The sequence below is a fragment of the Cryptotermes secundus genome, unplaced genomic scaffold (assembly GCF_002891405.2).
Source record: "Cryptotermes secundus unplaced genomic scaffold, Csec_1.0 scaffold816, whole genome shotgun sequence".
NCBI classification, from domain to species: Eukaryota; Metazoa; Arthropoda; class Insecta; order Blattodea; family Kalotermitidae; genus Cryptotermes; species Cryptotermes secundus.
Window position 1 is genome coordinate 3,322,360 of NW_019724601.1, and position 24,764 is coordinate 3,347,123.

At 38.9% G+C, this 24,764-nt stretch overlaps 2 protein-coding genes across 2 annotated transcripts in view; one reads left to right on the top strand and one right to left on the bottom strand.

Annotated features, from left to right (window-relative positions):
- The window catches only part of LOC111862503 (intraflagellar transport protein 172 homolog), a 43,763-nt gene extending 27,678 nt beyond the window's left edge, over positions 1 to 16,085 (top strand). Inside the window, exons 22-30 of the mRNA XM_023847975.2 lie at positions 1,053 to 1,233; positions 2,573 to 2,764; positions 4,483 to 4,600; positions 7,149 to 7,293; positions 8,539 to 8,743; positions 10,459 to 10,632; positions 11,922 to 12,137; positions 13,281 to 13,505; positions 15,433 to 16,085. Of these exons, the coding sequence (XP_023703743.1) occupies positions 1,053 to 1,233; positions 2,573 to 2,764; positions 4,483 to 4,600; positions 7,149 to 7,293; positions 8,539 to 8,743; positions 10,459 to 10,632; positions 11,922 to 12,137; positions 13,281 to 13,505; positions 15,433 to 15,711 (1,735 nt within the window). The 3' untranslated portion in view covers positions 15,712 to 16,085. The remainder of the gene's footprint in view (positions 1 to 1,052; positions 1,234 to 2,572; positions 2,765 to 4,482; positions 4,601 to 7,148; positions 7,294 to 8,538; positions 8,744 to 10,458; positions 10,633 to 11,921; positions 12,138 to 13,280; positions 13,506 to 15,432) is intronic.
- A 7,355-nt stretch (positions 16,086 to 23,440) lies between these two features.
- LOC111862504 (regulation of nuclear pre-mRNA domain-containing protein 1B) overlaps positions 23,441 to 24,764 on the bottom strand; it is an 8,312-nt gene continuing 6,988 nt past the window's right edge. The window contains exon 6 of the mRNA XM_023847976.2: positions 23,441 to 24,484. Within this exon, the coding sequence (XP_023703744.1) occupies positions 24,335 to 24,484 (150 nt within the window). The 3' untranslated portion in view covers positions 23,441 to 24,334. The remainder of the gene's footprint in view (positions 24,485 to 24,764) is intronic.

Here is a 24,764-nt window from a genome sequence, read left to right on the forward strand (position 1 = left end):
GGTCTGTAATTTTTACCTGTACAGTTGAAGCATGAATCTTCCATCAGCTTTCCTTTTCACCTCAGTGATCAAGTCTATTTGATTTAATTGCAGGGGTGTGCCCTTGCTTCAGTCAGGTACATACAATTGAAATTTTGCAGTATTATTTTGTGAATTTTATGTATTACATATATTTTTATGCTTAACCAGAAGTTTTTGCCCTTTTTTGGAATAGTTTGAGCTATATCATCTCATATTTTTGTTACAGCATGTTACAGAAACAAGATTTTATATCTAACATCTGAGTTGTTTGCATAATGGCATCCCATAAGACAGGAGTTCTCAGATTCTGTGATATTTTTGTCCTGTATATAATACACAAATTTACATGATCCATGTTTGCTGCTCAGTGAGAAGTGAAGCTCTGCACATTGTTGCAGGTCTCTATCAGGCTGTACAGTAGCAGTATGAGCCTAAATAGCTTTATAATCTGACTATACCTACAATACACATTATCACTGCATCATTCAGCACTGTGCAGTCACTGTTACTGACAAAATTGTTAAATAGACTACAAATGAAGTAAACACAAAAGTCCTAGAGTCTTACGTCAAGAAAGCTAGGTCACAAGCATGAAAGTGAATGTTTGTTTCTTAGTTTATACAGTGATAATTCTGATTTGCATAAGTTATACAGCATTGAATAAGGAGAAGATTGTAAATGATGCACTAGAAAGGATGTGGAAGCAAGTGGTTATCACCTGTATTAACATATTAATTGGCATTTCGCTTAGTGGGGGGTGGGGTCCAGTTGGGTCCACTCGGCGGTGGGAAGCCAGCGACTAACCGCTTGAACGATGGCGTGGCCTATTAACGTATTAACTCAGCCTTTGCCTGGAATGACTGATGAGAGCCACAGGGAACTTGTTAGGATAGCTGACCTCCAGGCTATGAAACAGGATTGCTAACCAACTCAATTGTGATATTTGATATTAAAAAAAATTAAGGTTATGGTTGTAACGCATGCTTTATAGTGACAGCAAGGATTATTTCCCTTCCTGCTGTCTGTTGCAGGTATATTCACAACCAAGACTGGAAGAACGCACAGCGGGTGGCAGAGGAACATGACCCTGACTCAGTTACAGAGGTCTTACTTGGTCAGGCAAAAGATGTGTTCAACTCTAAGAATTACTCAGATTTTGAGTCCTTGATGCTGCGGGCTCAGAGACCTGATCTGATCATCAAACAGTACCAGGTGAGGCCCAGCAGAAAAACTGTCTGTTTTGTCTATCAAAGGGGGGACATGGCTATTTCAGAGTGAAAACTACAGACTAAGTTGGTTGAAGTGCTGATATTTACAGCTTGTGTTCGGAAGGCGTCCAGCTTGAATCTCAACTAATATACCAACTATAATGACAGGGAGTTTGCTACTTTCCCCAGTCTATCCAAGCAAATGCTGCGATAGAGTCTCAGATTAGCCATGACTGCTTCCTTCCACATCCCTTCCAATTCATTATTCATTAATCTATGATACTAGATGTAAATGAGTGGTCGGCTTCACACACCTGCTGCTTTACCCTCAGGGAAACAGCCCAAAGTACCCATTGGGTAGAAGGCTAGGTCAGCCCTAGAGCTGGTCTACACACTATGGAAAAGAGAAAAATCTTGCCCCTGCCAGGAATGTAGCCCATTGCTTTACTAACTGAACTATCATTGTTCTTGTAAGTTTTGAGGTTTTCACGGCAATGACTAAGAAGAAAGTCGTCTTCTGGGTTTAGGCGCCGTGTATTTTTCGTTTTGGCTGACGTTTCGGAGGAACGTATCGCCTCCATCTTCAGAGCAGTAGCAGTAGCTGCTACTGCTACTGCTCTCTGCATTCCAAGCCATTCACCTGCTCTGAAGATGGAGGCGATACGTTCCTCCGAAACGTTGGCCAAAACGAAGAATACACGGCGCCTAAACCCAGAAGACGACTTTCTATCATGATTCTTAATTAAATATTTGACATATTAAAAGATGTTTTAAGTAAAAGTGATAGTGTCTTGTTGACTTTTATGTCACTTATGAATCTTTTTATACAAGGACAAATTTTTGTGAAAATCAGTAAAGTTCAGCCTGAACTTTATGTGAAGTAAGTAATATATTGAAGAAATATGAAGCAAAATTAAATTTGCAAGGAAATTTTTAGTGTGGAACTTCAGTATCGAACTCGATTGAAATCTGGATTGTGATCTTTTGAGTTGTGATGCATTGTAACATTCTAGGTGGATACTGACATTTTATAGGTAGGTACATACTGCCTCAGTCTTCATAGTTGAAGTGCATATGCAGGCAGCAAAATAGCAGTCACCCAGACCCACATGAGGGGAGGCAACTTGTGCCTTTGGAATGTCATCGGCGCACAAGACCTCTTGGTATCACACACCAGAAGGCTACAATCTGAACAGTCACTGCTGTGAACATCTTGGAATTTGCTTGAAATGCATTAAGTAATTCTGAACATTAAACATGCAGGCAGACACTGTGTCCTAATGTTAATTTCATGCAAAGACCATACAACAAGGTAACTCTTTCTTTTTCATTGTGTCCATTAGGATGCAGGAATGTGGGTGGATGCGCTTAGGGTGTGTCGTGAGTACCTGCCCAGTCGGCTGCCAGCACTGCAAGCTGAATATGACCGTGAGATTGGATCAAAGGGTTCCAAGGATGCTGATAGTCTGCTGGCTCAGGCCAGAGAATGGGAACAGAGTGGAGAGTATAAAACAGCAGTTGACTGCCTTCTAAAGGTAATACTACCAGGTTTTACACACAGATAGGTCTTTGTGCCTGTCAACCCATGGTTCATATATTAAACCTTTGATGGTTACAAAACAGATTCTTGAATCTTAGATGATGCATCTTTTTACTGGCTATTAACCGTCATTTAGAAACGTTTTGCGCCTCTCTATGGCACGTACTGAAGAGAGCAGTAGGTTGTAACATCTCTTGACTGTATTTTAAGCTACTGCTTTGGAGGTTCAGGTGTCATAATCTTGTAGGGTCACCCATGCAGGAAAAGTTGAAAGGTAGTCCTTTGATCATTCAATTTGGGGGTTGGGCATGAGGCTAACAACCTCAGCTCATAAAACAATATATATTATGAGACATAGTGATTGATATCAGGTGGACAACTTAGGGAAATGGATAATGAAAGGTGTAAGGATAATGAGGTATATCTTGTTACCTTGGAATATGCTAAGTTTAGGCCCAAAGTAAGATGGCTGAAATACGTAGAGAATCATTTAAGAGTATTGAAAGTGAATAAATGAGGCAAAAGGCAAGTAATAATAGAGAAGAACAAATACTGCTCATAAAAGCAGCCATTATTCTTAGAGGAGAGTAGGGCCAGGGAATGAATAAGTTTGAAGGTTTTGTTAAAGATAGACTTTATTTTCTGAAAAGACATTTTATTCTGTAGCTGCAGTATTGTTTCAGGCATACAGTACACCCTTGTCTAATATGGGGGTTATGTTCCTTGAGAATGGCATGTTAGGTAAATCTGTGTTGGACAGACTTAACACCTCATGGGTTAAACAAGGATGCGTGAATGTGGCAACATAAAGTCTCCCATTAATATTTGGATATGTAAATTTTGTACACACAAATGAATGGTCCCCTTCCTTTCTATACTGCTTTAATTTATCTATAGTTTGGACTGCACACCTATAGAAATTTCATAAGGCCAAGCTATCTTAACAACTCCTTGGTCCATAGGTCCATAATTGTGGCATTAGAAACTAGTAACATTATCTCAGCTTTAGAATTACTGAATTGCAATGTTTCAGGTCTGTAGCTGAGGCTAGTCTGTCTGTCTTAAAATTTTCCATGTTCAGCATATAATTATCTGCATTTGTTTTTGCTTGTATAAGCAAATTTGTATTGGACAAGGGTGTCCTGTACCATACTTGTACAGTCAATAACTGCTATGATGTCATTGCTTAAGACACAATTTTTGTATAATCTGTAATAATCTTAGACTAAATTCATGCCAAAATATGTCAAAATTCTAGAAATGTTTTGGTTTTGTAGTACAATGTGAAATGGGAAGACCAAGACGTAGGTGGGTGAACAATATTAAAATGGATCTTAGAGAGATGGAATGGGATTGTATTGATTGGATTGATCTGGCTCAGGATAGGGACCAGAGGAGAGCTCTTGTGAACACGGTAATGAACCTTCAGGTTCCATAAAATGCTGGGAAATTCTTGAGTAGCTGCAGAATTGGTGGCTCCTCCAGAAGGGCTCAGCTCCATGAATAAGTAAGTGAGTAAGTACAAAGTGATAACTCAGTTGGGGAGTTTCAGCTGTGTAAGAAAACACTGACTCTGCACATGTTAGCCTGTCATTTTGTTGGTACAAATGGTTTTATTTATGATTATTGCCTAGCTTGTAGTCAGATGTAATGAATACAATGTCGGATGTGAAGCTAACGTTAAAGAGCCAATCTTGTAACAACCTGTTTCAGGTAAACACAAGTGCCACCAAAGACCGAAGTGTCGTTATCAAAGCCTGGACTAAGGCAGTTGAACTGACAACAAAATACTTTGAAGGCCAGCAGGCTGTGGAAGTGGCCAAAGTGTTAGGTAAGTAGAACTTAGGCAGGCCTCAGGCTGTGATGCTCAGCTATGAGAACATGACTGTTATAACTAGATCAAGCTCAATGAAGATAGAGGCACAGTAATTGGTTTATTCTGTTGTCAGTTTCCTGGATCAGGACTAAATAAAGGAATCTGGTTAGCATAGTGGTAATGTTCTAGACTTGTGACGAGTACTATCCTCTGGGATATAACACTGTGTAGTCTGTTGAAAGTCAACTGACATTTGAGAGAAACATGTCACCTCCGTCTTTGGGGTCAAAAAGTAAGCTGAGCAAGATATCGAGCATGAAAGTAGGTGGTAAGTGGAGTGAATACATGGCATTATATCCCAGACGATAGTACTGTCTACAAGCGCTGCTGTCAGAACTTCATGTCCTACATTCTAGACTTGTATTTGGCCAGTGTTTGGTTCACATCTTCTCTACAATACTGGTTATCCTGACAGAGGTTTTTCGCAGTTTTCCTCAGTCTATCTAGGGAAATGCCGGATGGTATGTTGATTAGGCCAGAACTGCTTTTTTTCCAAATTCTCCCCGATTCATCATTCATCTGTTATCTTACATTCTGACATTTTTCTTTTATTGCTAGTGAGGTGGGACTAAGTCCCTTGTGCTGCGGCCACTTCTGGCCTATTGTACCAGCCCCAGATGATAGGTGAGGGTGATTGTGGAGCAATTGGTGGAATGAAGATTGGCAGGGGAAACCGAAATACTCGGAGAAAACCTGCCCCAGCGCCACTTTGTCCACCACAAATCCCACTTGACCAGACCTGGGATCGAACCCGGGCTGCTGTAGTGGGAAGCCAGCGACTAACCGCTTGAGCTATGGAGCGGCCCTTACATTCTGATATAGTCTAGATACTAACAAAATTGTAAACAAAACTCCAGAAATATCCCTGACTTTATTTGGTAGTCTGTGATATAAGATCCTTCTGCTCCTCTTCTGTCTGCTTGAGTTCTGCTATGTGACAGTATACTGTAAGTTATAGTAATGCAAAAGGATGGATCTGTTCACTGGTATTTTATCTATAAATAACAATGTATTGTTTGGAAAACATGAAATGCTGCAGTTCCATGACAGTAAATGTAGAAAAAAAATACCGCATCCTTTCAATTTTGTAAACTGAATTAAACTGAATAGGTACTTTAGCCAGCAACAGGATATGTTTGTTGACCTTCAGGTGTAGTTAACGTCAAGATTAACTGTATAGAAGTATAGTATTACGTATGCTTGTCCTATATCTGGACCAATACTAAATAACACTTGGTTATAATCAGCATTTTTTTCAAATCTTATTTGCTGTTACTCTCATGCTTGGATTTTGCCAGTACTGGCAGGTACCATCTGTAAAGAACTCCTAGTTATAACAATATGACTTTCCTTGACACGTAAGTGTTTTTATAATTAAGTACAAGTGTCCCACAAGCACTTTATTGAGATATATTTCATATTTAAAATGAATAAACGATCACTGTGTTAAGAATGTGTCTTTGTGTCAGGGATTTGATATTCTCACAGCAGTGACTATGATGACAGCTGTCTTCTGGGATATGATGCCATGTACTTACAGTTTGATAGAAATTTACCAAGATTTCAGAAGCTGAGTAAGCAAGCATGCTGTTTGCTGCTTGCATAACATATTCTTCATCCCTAAAATGTAATGTGTGTGTGTGTCTGTACATGTGCGCATGCACAAGCAAGCTGTGCTGACCTTGGTGCCTGCTTCTGCTGGTATTTTGCTGTTCAGCCCTGAAGAGGGAGACGATATATTCCTATGAAACAGGGCTGTCTCCAAACTACATGACATTACAATCCAAAAGGCCATTATCTTCATAGTCATTGACATGCGAACCTGAAATCCTAAAATTATATAATTCTTTCAAATTTTACAACACATTTTATATTTCAACATCCTGTTGCACATCTTTAGTTAAACGTCTGTGTATCACACTGATATGTTGGGATTTTGGACTTTATCCATCGTCCTGGTTTTTAAGATAACAAATAAAAACACGACGTTTNTTACAGTCCACTTAAAATACCATAAATAATTACTTAATGAAAAATGTAAAAAAAAATGTAATGAATTTTAAGTAATTATTTATGGTATTTTAAATGGACTGCATCGTGGAATTTTAGCACGCATCAAAGCAGTGTAGCAGTTTTGACGCATTGAAACACCTGAGGATGGCTGTCTGTGGCCGAAACATGTTGTGTTAGTGTTAAATGGTGAATATGTTAATGATTGTTGTATTATTGATGGACTTGATACATAGACTTTTAATTTACAACACATCTTTAAGGATTCTCTCTCACTTTCTCTTAGTTTCATGCATCTCCATCTTATGTGACTGATTATTTCTTAAAAACAAGAAATAATTAATATTTAAACAGGTTCTTATATGTCAGCATTTTTTACCATAAAGCTTTGTGATTCAACTTTCAGGATATAATAATCTTAATGCTTGGCTAAGATACATGATAGCAGTGAGGATGTATGTATGAGTATTCATTAACCTTACATGATGTACAGGACCACGTTTATTGAGCATACAGCAGAACAACCTGGCCGCTCAATTGTACCTAGGAGTAGATATGATTAAAGAGGCTATTGACACATTCATCCACTCCGAGGAGTGGAACAAGGCTAAAAGAGTGGCAAAGGAGCTAGAACCAAGGTAGGGAAGTTCTGATTGTAACAGACTGACAGGAAAAGCTTACTCCTGTCTGGAATGCATGGTGATTACTTAACATTTTTGCTTCACTGCTTGAGGTTTGCATTTACTAATGCTTAGTTGAGACTGCCATATCCAGCTAATGTCATATAGTATCATGCAGTGAGAAGCAAAATTTTCTCCTTTAGAACACACTTTGTGCACTTAATGCTTACCTCTGATGTTAGATTGTGTATGTATTTAACTTTTGTGATTCCTTGAACATATGTAGATTTCTTACTATTTAATTATTTATACAGGTGATTCATATAGAACCGGCCTGACGAAATGAGCTGTAATATAAAATATACCATACAGATATTAAAGTAATTTACACATATCTTATCTTGGATTGTGTGCCATGATCAGAGCAGGTGTTGAAAGTGTCTGCCGTTTTCAAGTAGGCACTAGAAACACTCGCTGTTCAACAGTGTACTCCATGACTGTTGCCTGCGCACTGCAGACACGTTTCAGGATTGTCCTTGACCTTGCAGCATAAGGGCTGTCACTTGCCGGATCATGCGCACACCATTCGACTCAGCACTGCGCACAGATTATTATGTCGTAATTGTGAGCAGTTATATGCATCACCTGCGGAATTACTAACAAATTCATTGGGCCGGTTCTATATGATTCACCCTGTATTTATTTAGTTATTAATATTCATTTATATAATTGTAGTTGTAAGTGTATTTTCATTGTATTTACTGTGTGCTAGTGTGTCCTTTGTTGTTTGTGTAGTTTTGTGTGCTGTGTTTTGTTTGAGTGTGGTGTGTTATATTTGTGTGATGTATCTTATTGTAGTACCACTGCCACCAGGCAAAAACCCATTTGCAGTTTAAATAAATAATAATAATTTATTTACAGTGACATTCTGCAGACTGTTAGTATACTCCAAAAAATGCCTGGGATGGGAGGTAAAACCACAAGAGAGGTGCAGGAAGTTAAGTCCTAAGGTGTTCTGCACATGGAGGCAACTTTCCTTTAATGATAAGCATTTGTTATATTGAAATTTGTTTAAAATAAAAATTATAACCAGTTTACTACACTTTAAACCTTACAACAACTTTTACATAGGTGAAATCTTTCTAGAGGGGTCTTGTGGGTTTCTGGTAGTCTTTTGGCACCAGCAGAGGCTGGGCAGCTATTGATGAGTCTAGTATTAATTTGGATTAATTGGTTCATTCATTTCCTGTTATAATTGCTTAGTTATGAAGACTATGTTGATGACCGATACAAGGACTGGTTGAGGAGGCAAGGCCGAGCTGAACAGTTGGCAGATGTGGATATTATCGGAGCTCTGGATCTTCTGGCAGAGCAGGGTCAGTGGGTCAAATGCCTGGAAACAGCTAAACAGAATGGGCCTCAGGTGCTTCATAAATATGTAGCATTACAAGCCACGCAACTTATCAGGGTAAGGCTAGGCTCCAGTTAACCAAGTGATTAAGAAACAGACAGATTACTTGAGTGGCTAAATAACTGTCTGTCTGTCTGTATATGTCTGTCTACATCTATGTGTATATTTATCTGTGGGGGGCACATGGTAGTGTAGTTGGTTGAGGCACTATTCTACAAACCGGAAGGCCACGGGTTCAAGTCCTGATGAGGTCATTGGATTTTTTTCAATTGACCTAATCCTTCCAGCCCTGGGGTTGACTCAACCTCTAACAGAAATGAGTACCAGGAATATTCTTGGAATATTCTTGGGGGCAAAGGGTGGCCGGCACGTAGGGCTGACAACCTAGCTGCCATCTGTGAGCTGATTGTCTAGAAAATGTGGGAGACTCAACGTCTCAAAACCCTATGGGCCTCCATGGCCTGTTACAGGGATACCTTTACTTTTACTTTACTTTTTATATCTGTACCACTGTAGCCACCTCCTCCACCTATCTTCCTAGCAGCTGCCTCATTTTTATATGTCTTCTCTCTGAACACCCGCTGTTGCTTAGTAACGGCCCGTAAACACATCAACAGTATCTGGGCTGTTGCTAGGTAACCGCCTATAACAGCAATAGAGGAATTGTTGGAAATGTTGTTTTCTGTTTGACCTGTGCAAAGTGGTTATAAGGAAGACAACTGGGTAGGGGGTGATTCAGTTAGTCGAGGGTTGATAATTCAGTTGTGAAGAAGAAAAGAGTTACAAGAGTGCCACTGTGAAAAGAAGTCTTTATGTGCGCTGAGGTTAGGGTGAGACTGTTATAAATCCATTGCCAGGATACGACTGGTGAAGAATGAGAAGATTTAGCATGTCCTAGTGAACTGTAAATTGTGAAGATTAGTGTTGCCGCTGTAATTACTTGTAGTTCCAAGTGGTGTGTGTAAGTGGTCAATAAATCCAATAGCCAATCAATATCCCATTTATAGTCATGCCCCTAAAACGTGACAGTATTGAGAGAGTAGAGATGAGTAGTGTAGGTAGGGTGCGGGAGAAAATGGCAGACTTGAACCCATACCAGCCATGTTCATTCTTTCTCTGACCCAAGTATAAACAGATGGTCAGAATTCTAAGAAGAAATAAAGGGTTTTCAATCAGTAATTATTTGTTTATTATATTGTCACATGTATGGATTGACTAAAGATGGGGGTTTGGATTGGTAATTGGATTTATTTGGTACTTACAGGTTGTAACTACAAATAATTATAACACTATTGCTGATTTACACAATTACAATCACTCCACACTAATCTTCTCAGCCTATCTGCAATAGTCTTCACGGGTTTATAACACAGGAACTATAAGTCTCACCAAATCACACACTCCCAATATTACTGTGTTACAGCACATATAAAGTCTTCAGATCACGTGTTAAATCTTCACAGGCTGATCTCTTATACTCTTCCTTACTCCTAGTTTTAATTCGCTCTGAACTTGCAGCTCACAGCTCTCATTATATAGCCGCGGAACGGACATGGACCTACAGTAAACATTGTATCATGTGATAAATATCTAGCCAGCTTATTGATATGTTGGTCAGATCTACAAAAGACACAGCTTCCTGCATTGTTGCATTTTGGATCATGTTTACAGAGCTGTTGCCTGGCAGTGTGTACATCAAATCCGTTACAATATTGACATTGCTCAATAGGACCTTATTACTGATAGAGCATCCTGCTGCTTTTTCAATGTAGGATGGTCGTGTGCTGGAGGCTTTGGCACTGTATACAAAGTATGACACACCTGCATATCCTCAGAACTATAACATCTACAAGCGCATTGCTGTGGACTTATTCAATATGTCTGGCCTAAACAGGCCTGAAGCGTACAGCAGCTGGTCACAACTTCGGAACATGTTGCTGAGTCTGGTAAGGACAGTTTGTTTAGTTTTTTCTGTAAAAAAATTCGCCAGTTTCATTTCGCTTTCATTAAAGAATAGTTGAGTTGTATTTATATTGAAAGTTGAAATAAAATTAGAATTTAAAGTTTCCCTCCAATTTTTAGTATTCGACTGTATAAACCATAAGGTATGTATTTTATGGATACCTGTATCTCTTATTGAAGACATTGTTCTTAAATTAAGTACTTAGCAAGCAACACGAAAAGATTATGTGGTCTCTAAGTAAAAGAGACCTTAAAATGAACTAGAGATGATAATACTCATATAATAGAAATTCTGTATATCAGGTTTCATGAAAATCTATCAGAGGACTCAAAAGTTAGATGTATAAGTTAATTTATTGTCTTAATTAAAGAGGTTCTTAAAATGAATCAATTGAAAATCAAAATTTTTTGGACAGAATTTAGTGTAAGTTTACCATAATGAGATTTATTGAAAATAGTTCTGCAGCTGTTACTTAGAGACACACTCGGTAAAACTGACTAACTCTGTTGAGCAGAACCTTTGTTGAGAAGCTGATAATTGCTCAGCTAGTCATGAAATTCCCAACATTTTATGGAAACCAAATGTTGATTGCTCTCTTCACAAGAGCCCTTAGCTTAAACTAGATGAATCCAGTCTGCACCCTCACACCCTGTTTGTTTAATATCCAATTTAATATTAGCCTCTGATCTAGATTTAAGTCTTCCAAGTTGTCTCTTTTCCTCAGATTTTCTAACCAAAATTTTCTATGAATTTCTGATCTCTCCCATGCATACTAGATACTCCACCCACCTCATCCTCTTTGAGGTGATCATCACAATAGTATTTGTTGAATAATATGAATTGTGAAGGTCCTTATTATGCAGATTTCTTGAATCTCATGTTACTTCCACCCTCTTTATGTTCAAGCATTTACATCAGCACCCTCCTCTTAAACATCAATCACCAATATTCTTCTCTTAATGTAAGTTTCATACCTATACAAAATAACAAGTAAATTAGCAGCTCTATGTATTTTAATCTTTGTGTCTGTAGCTAGGAGATGGGAAGGCAGATACAACTAATATTTCTTTCCTAATTTGTTCCAAAGTGTACCTAGCAATGATGATTGTAATGTTAGTACCAGAAATTGACTGATGAGAATGACATGTGGGACACAGGAACAGAATAATATCTGCCTGGTATCATGTAGTCTAGAAATATATATATATAATAGTATATTAAAAGTTTTCTTGATGAATATGTAATTATCATTTAAATGCCTTCATGATGTAGACAGAAGCAATGAAGACTTCGTCTGATGCTGGTAGTGCTATACATGATGAGTTTGACACTCTGTTGGTGATTAGTCACTATCATGCAACCCGAACTGCCTGCAGGGAAGTTAAGACACTGGATCACCTGGTGGCCAAACTGTCCACCTCTCTGCTCAGGCACACAGATATTATCCCCGCAGATAAAGCATTTTATGAAGCTGGTGTTGACTGCAGAGTGAGTATTGTATTTAAGATCTCCAGTGATGATTTCTGTCTTGACAGTTCTCTGGTGTAGGCCTCATACATGTAAAGTTTTTAATATTTTATTGTTTTGTCTTAGCTCTCGCAGATGGTTTATACTGTGCTAGGCTTGTATACACTATCTTGGTGCTGGCACAGGTGTCTGGAGATAGGGATTCGCTTTATTGAGTATGTTTTACCTGAAGACAAAGACAGAATCCAATCTCTGAAATGTTGTGTTTTTAAATATGAACAGGACGGTGTTTTAGATAAAAGCAGGAGGACGATAATGTCCAGAAACATAATATTGGGGAACTTTGTTATTGTTATTTAGTTTATTATGAAAGAGTACATACTCTCTTCTGGGTAATGATGTGTAGTCAGAAGTTCATTGTTTTAGTCATTGTTTTAGATGAACATACTACCACCATCTTGAGGATCAAAGAGTATAACAAGTAAGCAAGAAGCAAGCTGCAATATCAAAAGTTTTAAAACTAATCTTGCCATCTACTTCGGGCTCACTCTACATCTTTTGTCCTCTGGATTTATATAAATTTGCAAATGTTTGTAGTCTATTATCTTATGATCTGTTTACATAAAAACTACAAATCATATATAAGAACACATAAGCTATGTTAAAGTGAAAGTGCTTGTCAGAGTTCAGCTTCAGAATAAATTTGTCTGTTCATTTGTTTAATGAGAGGTTTGAGGTTCTTATGGTGGTGACTATCAAGATTATGGTCTCTAGGGATGTGACATTGTATAGTTTTGAATATGTTTCAGAGGATTCTGCATCCATTTGCTCAGTATTAGAGTTTTCTTATGTCCTGAAACTGGAGGCATCAGGTTTTTGCAAAACATTGGTGGTAGTTTATCAGACTACATGGAATCACATTACAGAAGACCATAATCTTCATTCCTTCATTGTTTCTGTGACATGTTCATGTGTGTGCTTCATTTGTTTCTTGTTTTATGATTGTGGTATTTTGTAATTTTTATAATAGATGTTGTAAATGTCAATAATTTCTTTTCATACATTTCATCAGAGTGTTTACTATGCCTTCAAACCAGCAATAAGTTAAATATCTTTCAGTGTTTGGTCCAGCAGTATTGTCACTTGATTGTCTGGTGTGTGCAGGCTGTTGGACAGGAGAGTGAAGCATTTGTATTCCTGAACCACTACCTAGACCTGTGTGAAGCAATTGAGGAAGGAAATGTAGACTTGCTTGATTATAGTGACTTTACAAACACTGATTTTCCCATGGAAATTCCATTGCCAGCATCCCTCCATCTCTCACCTCAGGAACATGAGGAGGTGAAAGAATGGGTGCTAGCCATTTCCATGGACCAGAAGGTTGATCAGGTGAGTGCAAGGACAAACTGAGTTTGAAGTCTTTTGAAAATTTTGTGACATGGTATTTAAAACTATTATTTTGGATTTTGTCCATCATCTGAGTGCATTAAAATTGACTACCTAACTAACTAATTGACTAATTAACTGACAAACCAACTAACTCTGTGGAGCTGGATCCATCCTGAGAAGCCAGTGGTTGTGTAGCTACTCAAGAAATTCACAGCATTTTATGGATTCTGAATGTTCATTGCCATGCTCACAAGAGTATACCGCTGATCCCTATACTGAGCCAGATGAATCCAGTCCACATCTGCTCATCTTATTTCTCTAAGAACCATCGCAATATTATCCTACCATCTACATCTGAGTCTTCCTAGTGGTCTCTTTCCATAAAGTTTTCTTCACCAAAGCTGCTGCATTTCATAAATTGGTTCTGTTCCTTTCTTTATTTGGCTTTGTGAATGGATTTATTAAACACTTACACATGCAACTCATAACTACAAGTAAATATCACAGCCTCACTGGTTTAGACACCCTAAAACTTACTGTAACTGCAGCACACATAAAGTCTTCTATGTCTTAACTATTCGTTTTCTGGCAACAGATCTTAACAGTGTTCTGTGCTAACGTCCTTACTGGCCGGCAAATATCCCACAACTAACTCCAAACACTAAACTTGTCCTGTTTATAACCCCTTGGCACAGACTACATAGAAAACGTCATTCCTCTGTTGCTGTATCCATTGTTGCATGCGCAACAATCAGCACAGACCCCACAGGAAACACCGACTCATAAAGGTAAGGTAAAGCTGTACCTGTGCGTAACTAATTAAGGACTACTCCATGAAGGCATACGAGGGAGTGGATGTATAGAGCCACATTTTCTTGACCTTGTCACTAGCTGGAGGTGAGTGGTCAACTTCATGCCCCACCTGCTTTGCCCCCAGGGAAAGAGCCCCCAGTACCTGTTGAATAGGAGGTTGGGTGGACCCAAGAGTTGGTCTGGACGATGTGGAGAAGAGAAACTTCTTGACCCTACCAGGATTTGAACTCCGACCCCTTGGTCATCCAGCCTGCAGCCAGTTGCTATCCTGACTACACTGTCCCAGGTCCTCTAACAGTCACTCATACATATGACAATATGAAGATGGAAATTTAATTTATCTTGGGTAGGGATCAGAAGTGAATACAGAAATATGCTTTCAGGTCCTGTAAGAGAATGGTTTTTCTTCATCAGTTGAATAACTGTCAGCATTTTCAGGACCATGAAGTTGGTTGTACTATAGCTCAGTCAGTATAGTGACTAAGTAAGGTTGAACAACAAATTAATTGGGGTTTGATTCTTGGCAGGACAAGAGGCATTTATTTTCATCACAGTTGTTAGATTGGCTCTGGGACCCACCCAGTCTCCTATCCAATGGGTACCATGGGATCTTTCCCCAGGAATAAAGTAGCCAGGATGTGAAGGTGACCGCTGACTTCCATTTAATATCTGGAGCTATACCTCCACTCCCCCATATGGCTTCATAATGTGATGCTTAATTAAGCACAGGGACAACTTTACCATCTGTTGTATATCACTGAGAACTCAGAACTTCTTTATATGCAGAGTTTATTATACAAGGTGTGGCAATAAAGAACCCGGATTACTTTTATGACTCATTTCCGGCCACGTCATTGACGAAGAGGAGGGTAGGGCATTGACCCTTGGACTTCCCTCTACCGTCACACAAAGTTTCATTCACGTGCATCGGTTAGTCTGGCCGCGACCATTGTTAGAAGCGGATCGTGTTTCTGAGCTCCGTCGGAATAATGCTGAGTGCTAATGCAGAACAACGTGCTAACATCAAATTCCTCACAAAACTTGGAAAATCTGCCACTGAAACTTACAATTTGTTGACAGAANATATAGAGTTTTAAGTTTGTATTGTCCTCAGGTTCTACCACTGGATGAACGTGGTCTGACACCCTCAGCTCTGACTTCACCCAACAGATCAGGCCCTCCTGCCATAGCATGTGTCGTTTCTGGTTTCCCTGTGCAATCTCACAGGGGACGTAACCCTGTTGAGTTCAAACGCCCAGGGAAGCAGGCCAACAGAGATGACTGGAACAAGCTCATGATGGCAGCTAAGATGGCCCCTGAAAGCCACATACCTGATGTCCTCACATTCATTGGAGAATGGTGTGGAGGAGCTCCTAGCTTCTCATTTCAGTGAATAATGTGCTTATTTAGTATTACTTATTTCCAGATTTTATCTAGTGTCTCATATTCTGAAACAAAACACATTTCCCATCCTCAGGTGAAGAGCACCTACTAAGGTGGGTCCATCTCTTAGATCAATGGAGGTCCAGTGATCGAAAGTAGTTGAGTAAGTACTCCTCACCTGAGGATGGGAGCAGATATACCTCCCGAATATTGTGTTCTGTTTTAGAATATTGGATGACAAGTAAAGTTCAGAACATTTGTGCTTAGTGTAATACACTACCAACAGAACCATTTCAAATAGATGCCTGTTATGATAATAAAAAAAAGTAAAGCTATCCCTGTAACAGGCTGTGAAGGCCCATACGGTTGTCAGATGTTGAGGGTCCCACATTTTCTAGACAATCGGCTCAAAGATGGCAGTAAGTTTGTCAGCTTTACGAACCACCCGTGCTTTACTCCCCAGGAAAATTATTTAATTAATTCCTGGTACTCATTTCTGTTAGAGGCTGAGTTGACCCCATAGCCATAGTGCAGCTGGGCGGATTAGGTCAATTGAAAAAATCCAGTGACCTCATTGGGACTTGAACCCGCGACCTTCCAGCTAGTAGCATAATTTGGTAAAGTTGGACCATCCTCATCTGTGTCTCACTATGGCTGAAGTGACTGCACCCAAATTGAATCTTTCTCACTATGTATTAGAAAACAAACCATTACATAAGCTATGTTTTCATCCTTATGTTATGGTTGTAAATAATAGATTAAGTACATTATTTTAATATTTATTTATGTAGAAAGTAGCAGATAAAGATTTGGAAGAAGTTGGTCTTAGCCTGTTTGAATGTATTGTCTTGGTTTACTTCTGGAAAGCTCAATTGGAATACATGGTAACTTAGTCAAGAGTACCTGCTGAAAACAAATTGAAAGTGTTGGGCTGCTGGCACATTAACCACATCAAATCCAGTCTAGTCACATTCAGTCAGGAACACTAAGATGCCACAAAGGCATACCCATTTGTTCTGCATATGATTCCCATGTACCCCTACACATTACAGGGATCAAGCCAAGTGAAGCTGAGGGTCTGCCTTTAAAGCATTTTGGTGAGCCACACTTGATTCAGTCAGTGCACCAGTAGCCTTACTCTCACATCAACCTGCCTGGTTCAATTCTTTTGTTTCTTTTACTGGATATCCTAGGAAGTTCTTACGAGGAAAATAATATGGATTAAGAGTGTAAAAGAGTTTTAGATACTCTCAAACTATGCACTTTTTTTTTGTGATTCTTAAAATACAGCTTCTGTCAGTTGAAGTCTCAGTGTGGATGATGTTGAAATTTCTTTTCTATGTTGGTGAATGACTGATCGGTAAGGAATTCGGAAAGCAAACATTTGACAGCAAACTTAATTCATTTACAATTTTCCCTAAATCAAAATTACAACATCTATTATTTTTAGAGAAAGAGTAATTTTTATTCAGTATATTTACAACAAATAAGGAGTTAGGTAGAAGTTAATGAATATAGAAAAATCAGAGCAGAATCACATTTCATGATAGAACAAAGAAGAAAGAAATAGGAACTCTTAAAAATGTAAATCCTTAAAAAAGCATTAGAAAAAATATCAGTAAATATAAGTTGGTGAAATATTTGAGGGTTTGTTGATCAATGGATTTGTAGTTGATTCAGCTGCACTCTTTATGTATGACTCAGCATATCAAATCACAAATGATTTATATTTAAATCTAACTTAACCTAACTTTTGACAGTGGTATTCCCCTGCACCAGATATTATTCTTATATGACCATTATTTCATATTCTTGAGTTAAGGAATGGCATTTTTCACACAGCAGATATAATGGTTCATTCACCATGATCTTGTTTTGTGGACTAATATAGTGGATTTATATCTTATCACTCACATCTTATTGTTTTGACTAAACACATTATTTCACAGAATTTCAGATGTATTTAACATCAGAAAGTATTGTTGTAAGATTTGTGATTTGCTCCAAAGTATGATTTAGAAGTCAGCATGTAAGGAAGTGGATCACCAGTAAGAGACAGCAGGTAGAGATCTCTATGTGAGCTAAGGCACTACACTATTCCCATTCCAAACCAGTAGCAAGTGACATGCCTCTAGTTGAATGACAGCTGTTCTCTTGTCTGACAAACAGTATTTTTAATGGTCTCTCCTGCATGCCTGAAACAGTCTCTAGGTGAGTTTCATTTGATTATGCATATGTAAGTAAGGTCAATAAAGGAGGGTAAATAGTTCAGAGAACAGTGCCCAACGTACAACCACAACTCACTGTGAGAGGGATCATGGGCAGTGCTGGAAACGTTCACGTGACTTCTAGTGTTTTCATTGCGGCACAGATTTGATATGTACCTCCAGTAAATGTGATATTCATTTTTTAATGAGTTGAAATAAAAATTCATGAAAGGAGTTAGAATGTCTGAAATGGTATGTTATTTCACTTTTATGTGATCATATTGTATAGCAAATTATGATTTATAATTATAGTTTTGATTCACAAATCCAAAATCACTTCTCATTTTTGAGTACAATAAGATACAATCTGTCTGTTCCACCCAGTAAGAATCACAATATAACGGCATACTTTTCAGGAAAAATACAAATTCTTGAGAAAATGATGTGTTTTAGCATTATGGTAACCTGCAAAACTATGAGACATTTCTTTTTAAAAGAACAAAAATGGAAAGATATAACAGTCTCCAGGTATGTTTAAAATCATGGTGACTAGTGGAGTGTTGCATGGTAAAAAGTAAGTAAAGCTATCCCTGTATCAGGCTGTGAAGGCCCATAGGGTTGTGAGATGTTAAGGGTCCCACATTACCTTGACAGTCAGCTCAGAGATGGCGGTAAGGTTGTCAGCCTCACGCGCCGGCTGCGCTTCCCTCCCCAGGAAAATCATTTAGTGTTGCATGGTCACCCATTCAAAAAATTACCTAGTTGTATATTACTTAGCCTGGATATGATGGTGACTTGGCCACCTATCTTGTAGCTGACCTAGCCCAGCATTGAACTTGTTCTTTATGAACCATGCTGAGAATATCTGAATCATTAAACGAGCATGCTGATGTTGGAGTTACAGACTTAATTATGGAGCTGAGCCCTTTTGGAGGAGCTGCCTATTTTTCAGCTACTCAAGAATTTCCCAGCATTTTATGGAACCCGAAGGTTCATTACCGTGCTCACAAGAGCCCTCCACCGGTCCCTATCCCGAGCCAGATCAATCCAATCCACACCACCCCATCCTATCTCTCTAAGATCCATTTTAATATTGTCCACCCACCTACGCCTTGGTCTTCCCAGTGGTCTCTTTCCTTCTGGCTTTCCCACCAATATCCTATACGCATTCCTTTTCACCGCCATTCATGCTACATGCCCTGCCCACCTCAATCCTCCTTGACTTGATCATTCCAATTATACTTGGAGAAGAGTTGAAGTTATGAAGCTCCTCACTGTGCAGTTTTCTCCAACCTCCTGTCACTTCATCTCTCTTTGGTCCAAATATTCTCAACACCCTCAGTCTATGTTCCTCCCTTAATGTCAGAGACCAAGTTTCACACCTATACATAAACACAGGCAAAATTATAGTTTTGTATATTGTAATTTTTGTTTTTGGACAGCAGACGAGAAGACAAAAGGTTCTGGACTGGAGTTACAGACAGTCTCTGAAATACACAGTTTCAGTTTGCTGACTGTCCAAGAAGATTTCATTCCTCCCAAATATGTATTTGTGGGCCCTTAGTTCCTTTATTGCAGATACAAAGGTAAAATATATTTATCTCCATTCTCATGAGACACTGTAGTTCCTGTGTCACACCTAATCTCAAGCTGAGCTTCATGTCTGCTTCTGCTGGTTTCTTGCTTTGCTTACTTTTTGACCCTGAAGATGTAGGTGGTATGTTCCTACAAAATATTTGGCTCTCTCCATGCTACACAGCATGCCAGTCCATAAAGCTTTACTATTCACAGTCACAACTGTGAAAACCTCAACTCCGACATTTTCAAATTTTACTCAAATTCTGGCATTGCCTTCCTTGCTGGAAGTGGTGTTCCTTGAGGAGAAAGAGGTCTAAGTCTCACTATCTGAACTGAGGTTTGTGTTTAATTTAAATACACCTGAATACAACTTAATGTGAGGTGACTACAGGACTCCAGAATACATCACTTAAAGGACTTCTTGTACTAAGCTGTTTTTATTCTATAATTCATAAGAACTACAGTAAAAATATTACAGATAACAGCTTGAAGCATTACTGTTCTAGAAATGGAATTCTACAGTTGACTGCAACTATTAGTACAGATGAACTAAAATGTAAATGAAAATATTTCTGAAGCTACAGAAATTTTATGCTCAACTTTATTTTGTCATATTCTAGACATAATAATTCATTTAACATGTAATAAGTATTCATATATTAAAAATTAAATGGTTTCGGTAATGATACTCTTGCACCATACCACTCAGTCTCGTGTGCAATGATCAGTTCTGATGCATACTATCATACACTCTATATAATACACACGCACACACATGTATCTTTCATCTACATGACATTATCCTACTAAAATAAGTTTTCCAATTTAGTGGTTGAAACAGATTCATACATTATCATAATTCAGACAGAAATGTCGAACTATAAACAAATTATTGTGGATTTATCCACAAATTATATATAATGAAACTGGTGAATTTACAGTAACATATCAATAAAACAATACATACTCTTTTACAGATATACACGAATATGAAAAAAATCGCATAATTCATTGACCTTTGTTATTTGCACAAACTCTTCACACAGTCAATACACAGAAAAAATCATGCGTATTCTATGGTTTGGAAATGTTCTATAACTTCACATGCATTTGCATTTGTGTTTTGATTACAGGAATCATGGGTTCAAGGCGAGAACAATTGACTGCCTTTTCTTACATTAATACATCAGGGTTCCCATTCAAATCCAAGCATAACAGTTTTATAACTATTCCAAATGCCGATCATCACCTGTACAATTGATAAACATGTATATTTATTTAATAACACTATTGTAACACAGTATACAGCATCAAATGATTGGACGATACAGAACAATGAATTGGAGAGGGTATAGAAGAAAGCTGTCATGGCCTAGCTTAAGGCACTATTCTAGAATATGCTTGGAAGGACAGAAGAACCATGAAAATATCGGTCAGGATAGTTGGTGTCCTGGCCAAGATTTGAACTTGAGCAGCTTCCAAATACAAGAAGCATTACTGTTTCAGCCATCTTTCTTCATGAAAACTTGTATGGACTATGTGCAGTACAGTGCATAATTTTTTAAAGAAGAAATTAGAATCCATAATTTGTTAATAAAGTTAGAAGAGAAATGATTAAAATGATATGGCCACCTAAAAAGGCTGGATAGAACAAAGACACTGAGAACATTAGAATTAAAATTTAAGGGAAAGAGACCTACAGGACAACCCAAAACAAGACAGTTCATTCAGGTACTATAAGACGTCAAGAAACTCCATGGCCTGTAGTCCGCAAGTGACTGCTGCTTATCAGTGAAGTTAGTGCCAACTTTGCAGATAGAGGGTGTCATGTGGTCAGCGCAACAGATCCCCACGGCAGTTAATTTCGGTTTTCTAGACCAGAGCCACTATTTCCTCATGAGGCTGAGTGGGCCCCATTTCAGACCCACTACTTCTCAGAAAATCTGGTAGCGCCGGGAATCGAGCCCGAGACCCCTGCATCTGTAGGTAGGAACTCTGACCACTAGACCATAGAGGTGGTCCTCTACAAGTCATCAAGAAGAGTGAAAAAAGCTGGAAAAGCAATTGAAAAGGAAAAACTGTGAAAAGATAGAAGAGATTAGAGACTTTTTGTCCATTGAACGTACGAGGGGCGTTCAAGTTCTAAGGTCTCCGATTTTTTTTCTCAGGACTGGAAGCAGACACATGCGGTTTAGTTTAAAATACGTGTGCACTCTTTGTGAATATGTGACAGAGAAATCAGCACTGTATGGCACATAGATCTCTAGTGGTTGCGGCGAGAGTGAGGAGTGTTTTTGATACCTAAAATGGCGACGTTTTCGTTACAAGAACAGTGAGTAATCATTCGTTTTCTCCACTTGCGTGGTGCGACACCCATTGAAATTCATCGCCAGTTGAGTGAGACATGTGGTGATGGTGTCATGAATGTGAAAAATGTGCGTTCATGGGTGCGACAGTTCAAAGAAGGCCGAACGTCGTGTGACAACGAACCAAAACAATCTCGGCCTCGCACCAGCTGGTCTGACAACATAGTCGAGCGAGTTGAGAAAGTTGTTTTGGAGGATCGCCGATTGAGTGTGGAAAACATCGCCTCCAAAGTTGGCATTTCCGTGGGATCTGTGCACACAATCCTGCATGAAGACCTGCGAATGCGGAAAGTGTCCTCCAGGTGGGTGCCATGACTGCTGATGGACGACCACAAGGCTGCGCGCATGGAAATTTGCCAGGCGATGTTGACACGTGATGAAGGCATGAATGGGACTTTCTTTTCATCAATTGTGACAATGGATGAGACATGGATGCTGTTTTTCTATCCTGAAATGAAGCGCCAGTCAGCTCGATGGAAGCACACAGACTCACCGCCACCAAAAAAATTTTGGGTAAGTGCCAGTGCTGAAAAATGACGGTGGCCATGTTTTGGGACAGCGATGACGTAATCCTTAGTCATTGCATTCCAAAGGGCACTATGGTGACAGGTGCATCCTACCAAGATGTTTTGAAGAACAAGCTCCTTCCAGCACTGCAAGAAAAACAGCCCGAAAAGGCTGCACGTGTGCTCTTTCACCAGGACAATGCACCAGCGCATCGGGCATACGTGACACAGCAGTTTCTTCGTGAAAACAACCTTGAAGTGATTTCTTATGCTCCCTACTCACCTGACCTGGCTCCTAGCGATTTTTGGCTTTTCCCAATGATGAAAGACACTCTCTGTGGTCGTACATTCACCAGTCGTGCTGCTATTGCATCAGCAATTTTCCAGTGGTCAAAACAGACTCCTACAGAAGCGTTTGCAGCGGCCATGGAATCATGGCATTGACGTTGTGAAAAATGTGTACGGCTGCAGGGAAATTACGTTGAAAAGTGACAGAAGTTTCAAATTTTTGGTATGATTATTGTGTGAGAAAAAAATCGGAGACCTTAGGACCTGAACGCACAAAATATAAAGAGAAATGATGTTAGAAGAACATATGTTTAATACCTTATATAATAATACAGTAATACTGGGTTCTGCATGGGTAAATAATAATTAACTCCTTCAGTAGTGATTTAAAATTTAATTTTTGTTTCTTAATATGTGGCATACACTTTTAATCCATCAAAAAACCAATTCCATATGGTGCTCACATCTTTTCAGATTTACTTTACCTTTTTTTTTGACAGGGGGTGCAAAGAGATGTAAAAGTAAAGTAAAGGTATCCGTGTAACAGGCCGTGGAGGCCCATAGGATTGTGAGATGTTGAGGTTCCCATATTTTCTAGACAATTGGCTCATAGATGGCGGCAAGGTTGTGAGCCTTACGCGCTGGCTGCCCTTTATCTGCAAGAATATTCCAAGAATATTCCTGGTACTCATTTCTGTTAGAGGCTGAGTCGACCCCAGGGCCATAGTGTGGCTGGAAGGATTAGGTCAATTGAAAAATATTCAATGAACTCATTGGGACTTGAACTTGCGACCTTCCGGCTTGTAGCATAGTGCCTCAAGCAACTATGCTACCACATGCCCCTCTGCAGATGATAATATTAAAATAGACCTGTGGGAAGAAGAATGAGAAAGCGAACCACACTGAACTGGCTCAGGTTTATGTCTTATGGTGGCCTTTGTATTCATGATATTTGAAGCTTTGGGTTCTAACACCAGCGAGTTACAACAAGGTTCCATTGATTTACTTTTTTTTTCAGTTTACATTTCATCTCTCCCCCAAATCCACACACTGTCTGCAAAGATGGATTCATGTCTGCATGTCTGGTCTTCTGTTTCCTCCCCTAACTTCATTAAGAATTTCATATATCATGGCTTTAAACAAGACCAGAGAGGGAGCTCTTCCATGACTCACTCCAATCTTATTTTCAACCACCCTATCTACTTAATTTTATTTTAACATGATTTGTACAGTCACTGTACAATATTCTAGTGATTTTAATCCTTTTATACCAGATCATATATTTTCTGCCTTGCTACTATTTTATGTTTTTTCTGTCTCTTTCACAACTTTGTCTGTGCCTCAGATTATAAAATGTCAAATGGCAGGATGATTGGTTAATAATGAATTGTGAAGGAATTGATCATGGCTTAAATAAGGTACTATGTGGACATACATGCCTTTTAAAAACTCAAAAATACGATTTCCATATCTTTTCCAAATTCCCTTCCCATAAGAAATATATATAGTACCTATATAACTTCTTCAAATTGGTGGGAACCCTGTATACACTATGTATGTATCACACTAGTATAAATACTCTATAACACTGAAACATAATTAGGCACGCACATCTTCTGAATTCTGTATGCAGTAACAATGTAAAATAATGGAAGTTTCTGTACACGCACGCACACACCCTGGGGAAATCAGTGCATGTTGAACAGATCTCCTGCAGATGGCAATGGTGCTAAGCCTCCTGTCACATCAGGAAGTTGGGTGAGATCAGGGAGATTCTGAATATGAGATTTCACCTCCTGCCTCACCACATACACCTTCTCTAGCTTCTCCGTATATTCCTGTAAAAGAAGAATAGTTTTATTTGTAACCACTCTTGACTAAACTAAAACTAACTTCATGGAGCTGAGGCCTTCGTGAGAAGCCGCAAATTGTGAAGCTACTCAAGAACCAGCATTTTATGGAACCTGAAGGTTCATTACAGTGAAGAAAGCAGTCTTCTGGGATTTGGCACCATGTATATGTGGTGTTAACCGATGTTTTGGAGGAACGTATCGCCTCCATCTTCAGGGTAGATTGCAGACTGCTTTTACCGGTTCTCATGGTCTCTTCGCTTGCGGA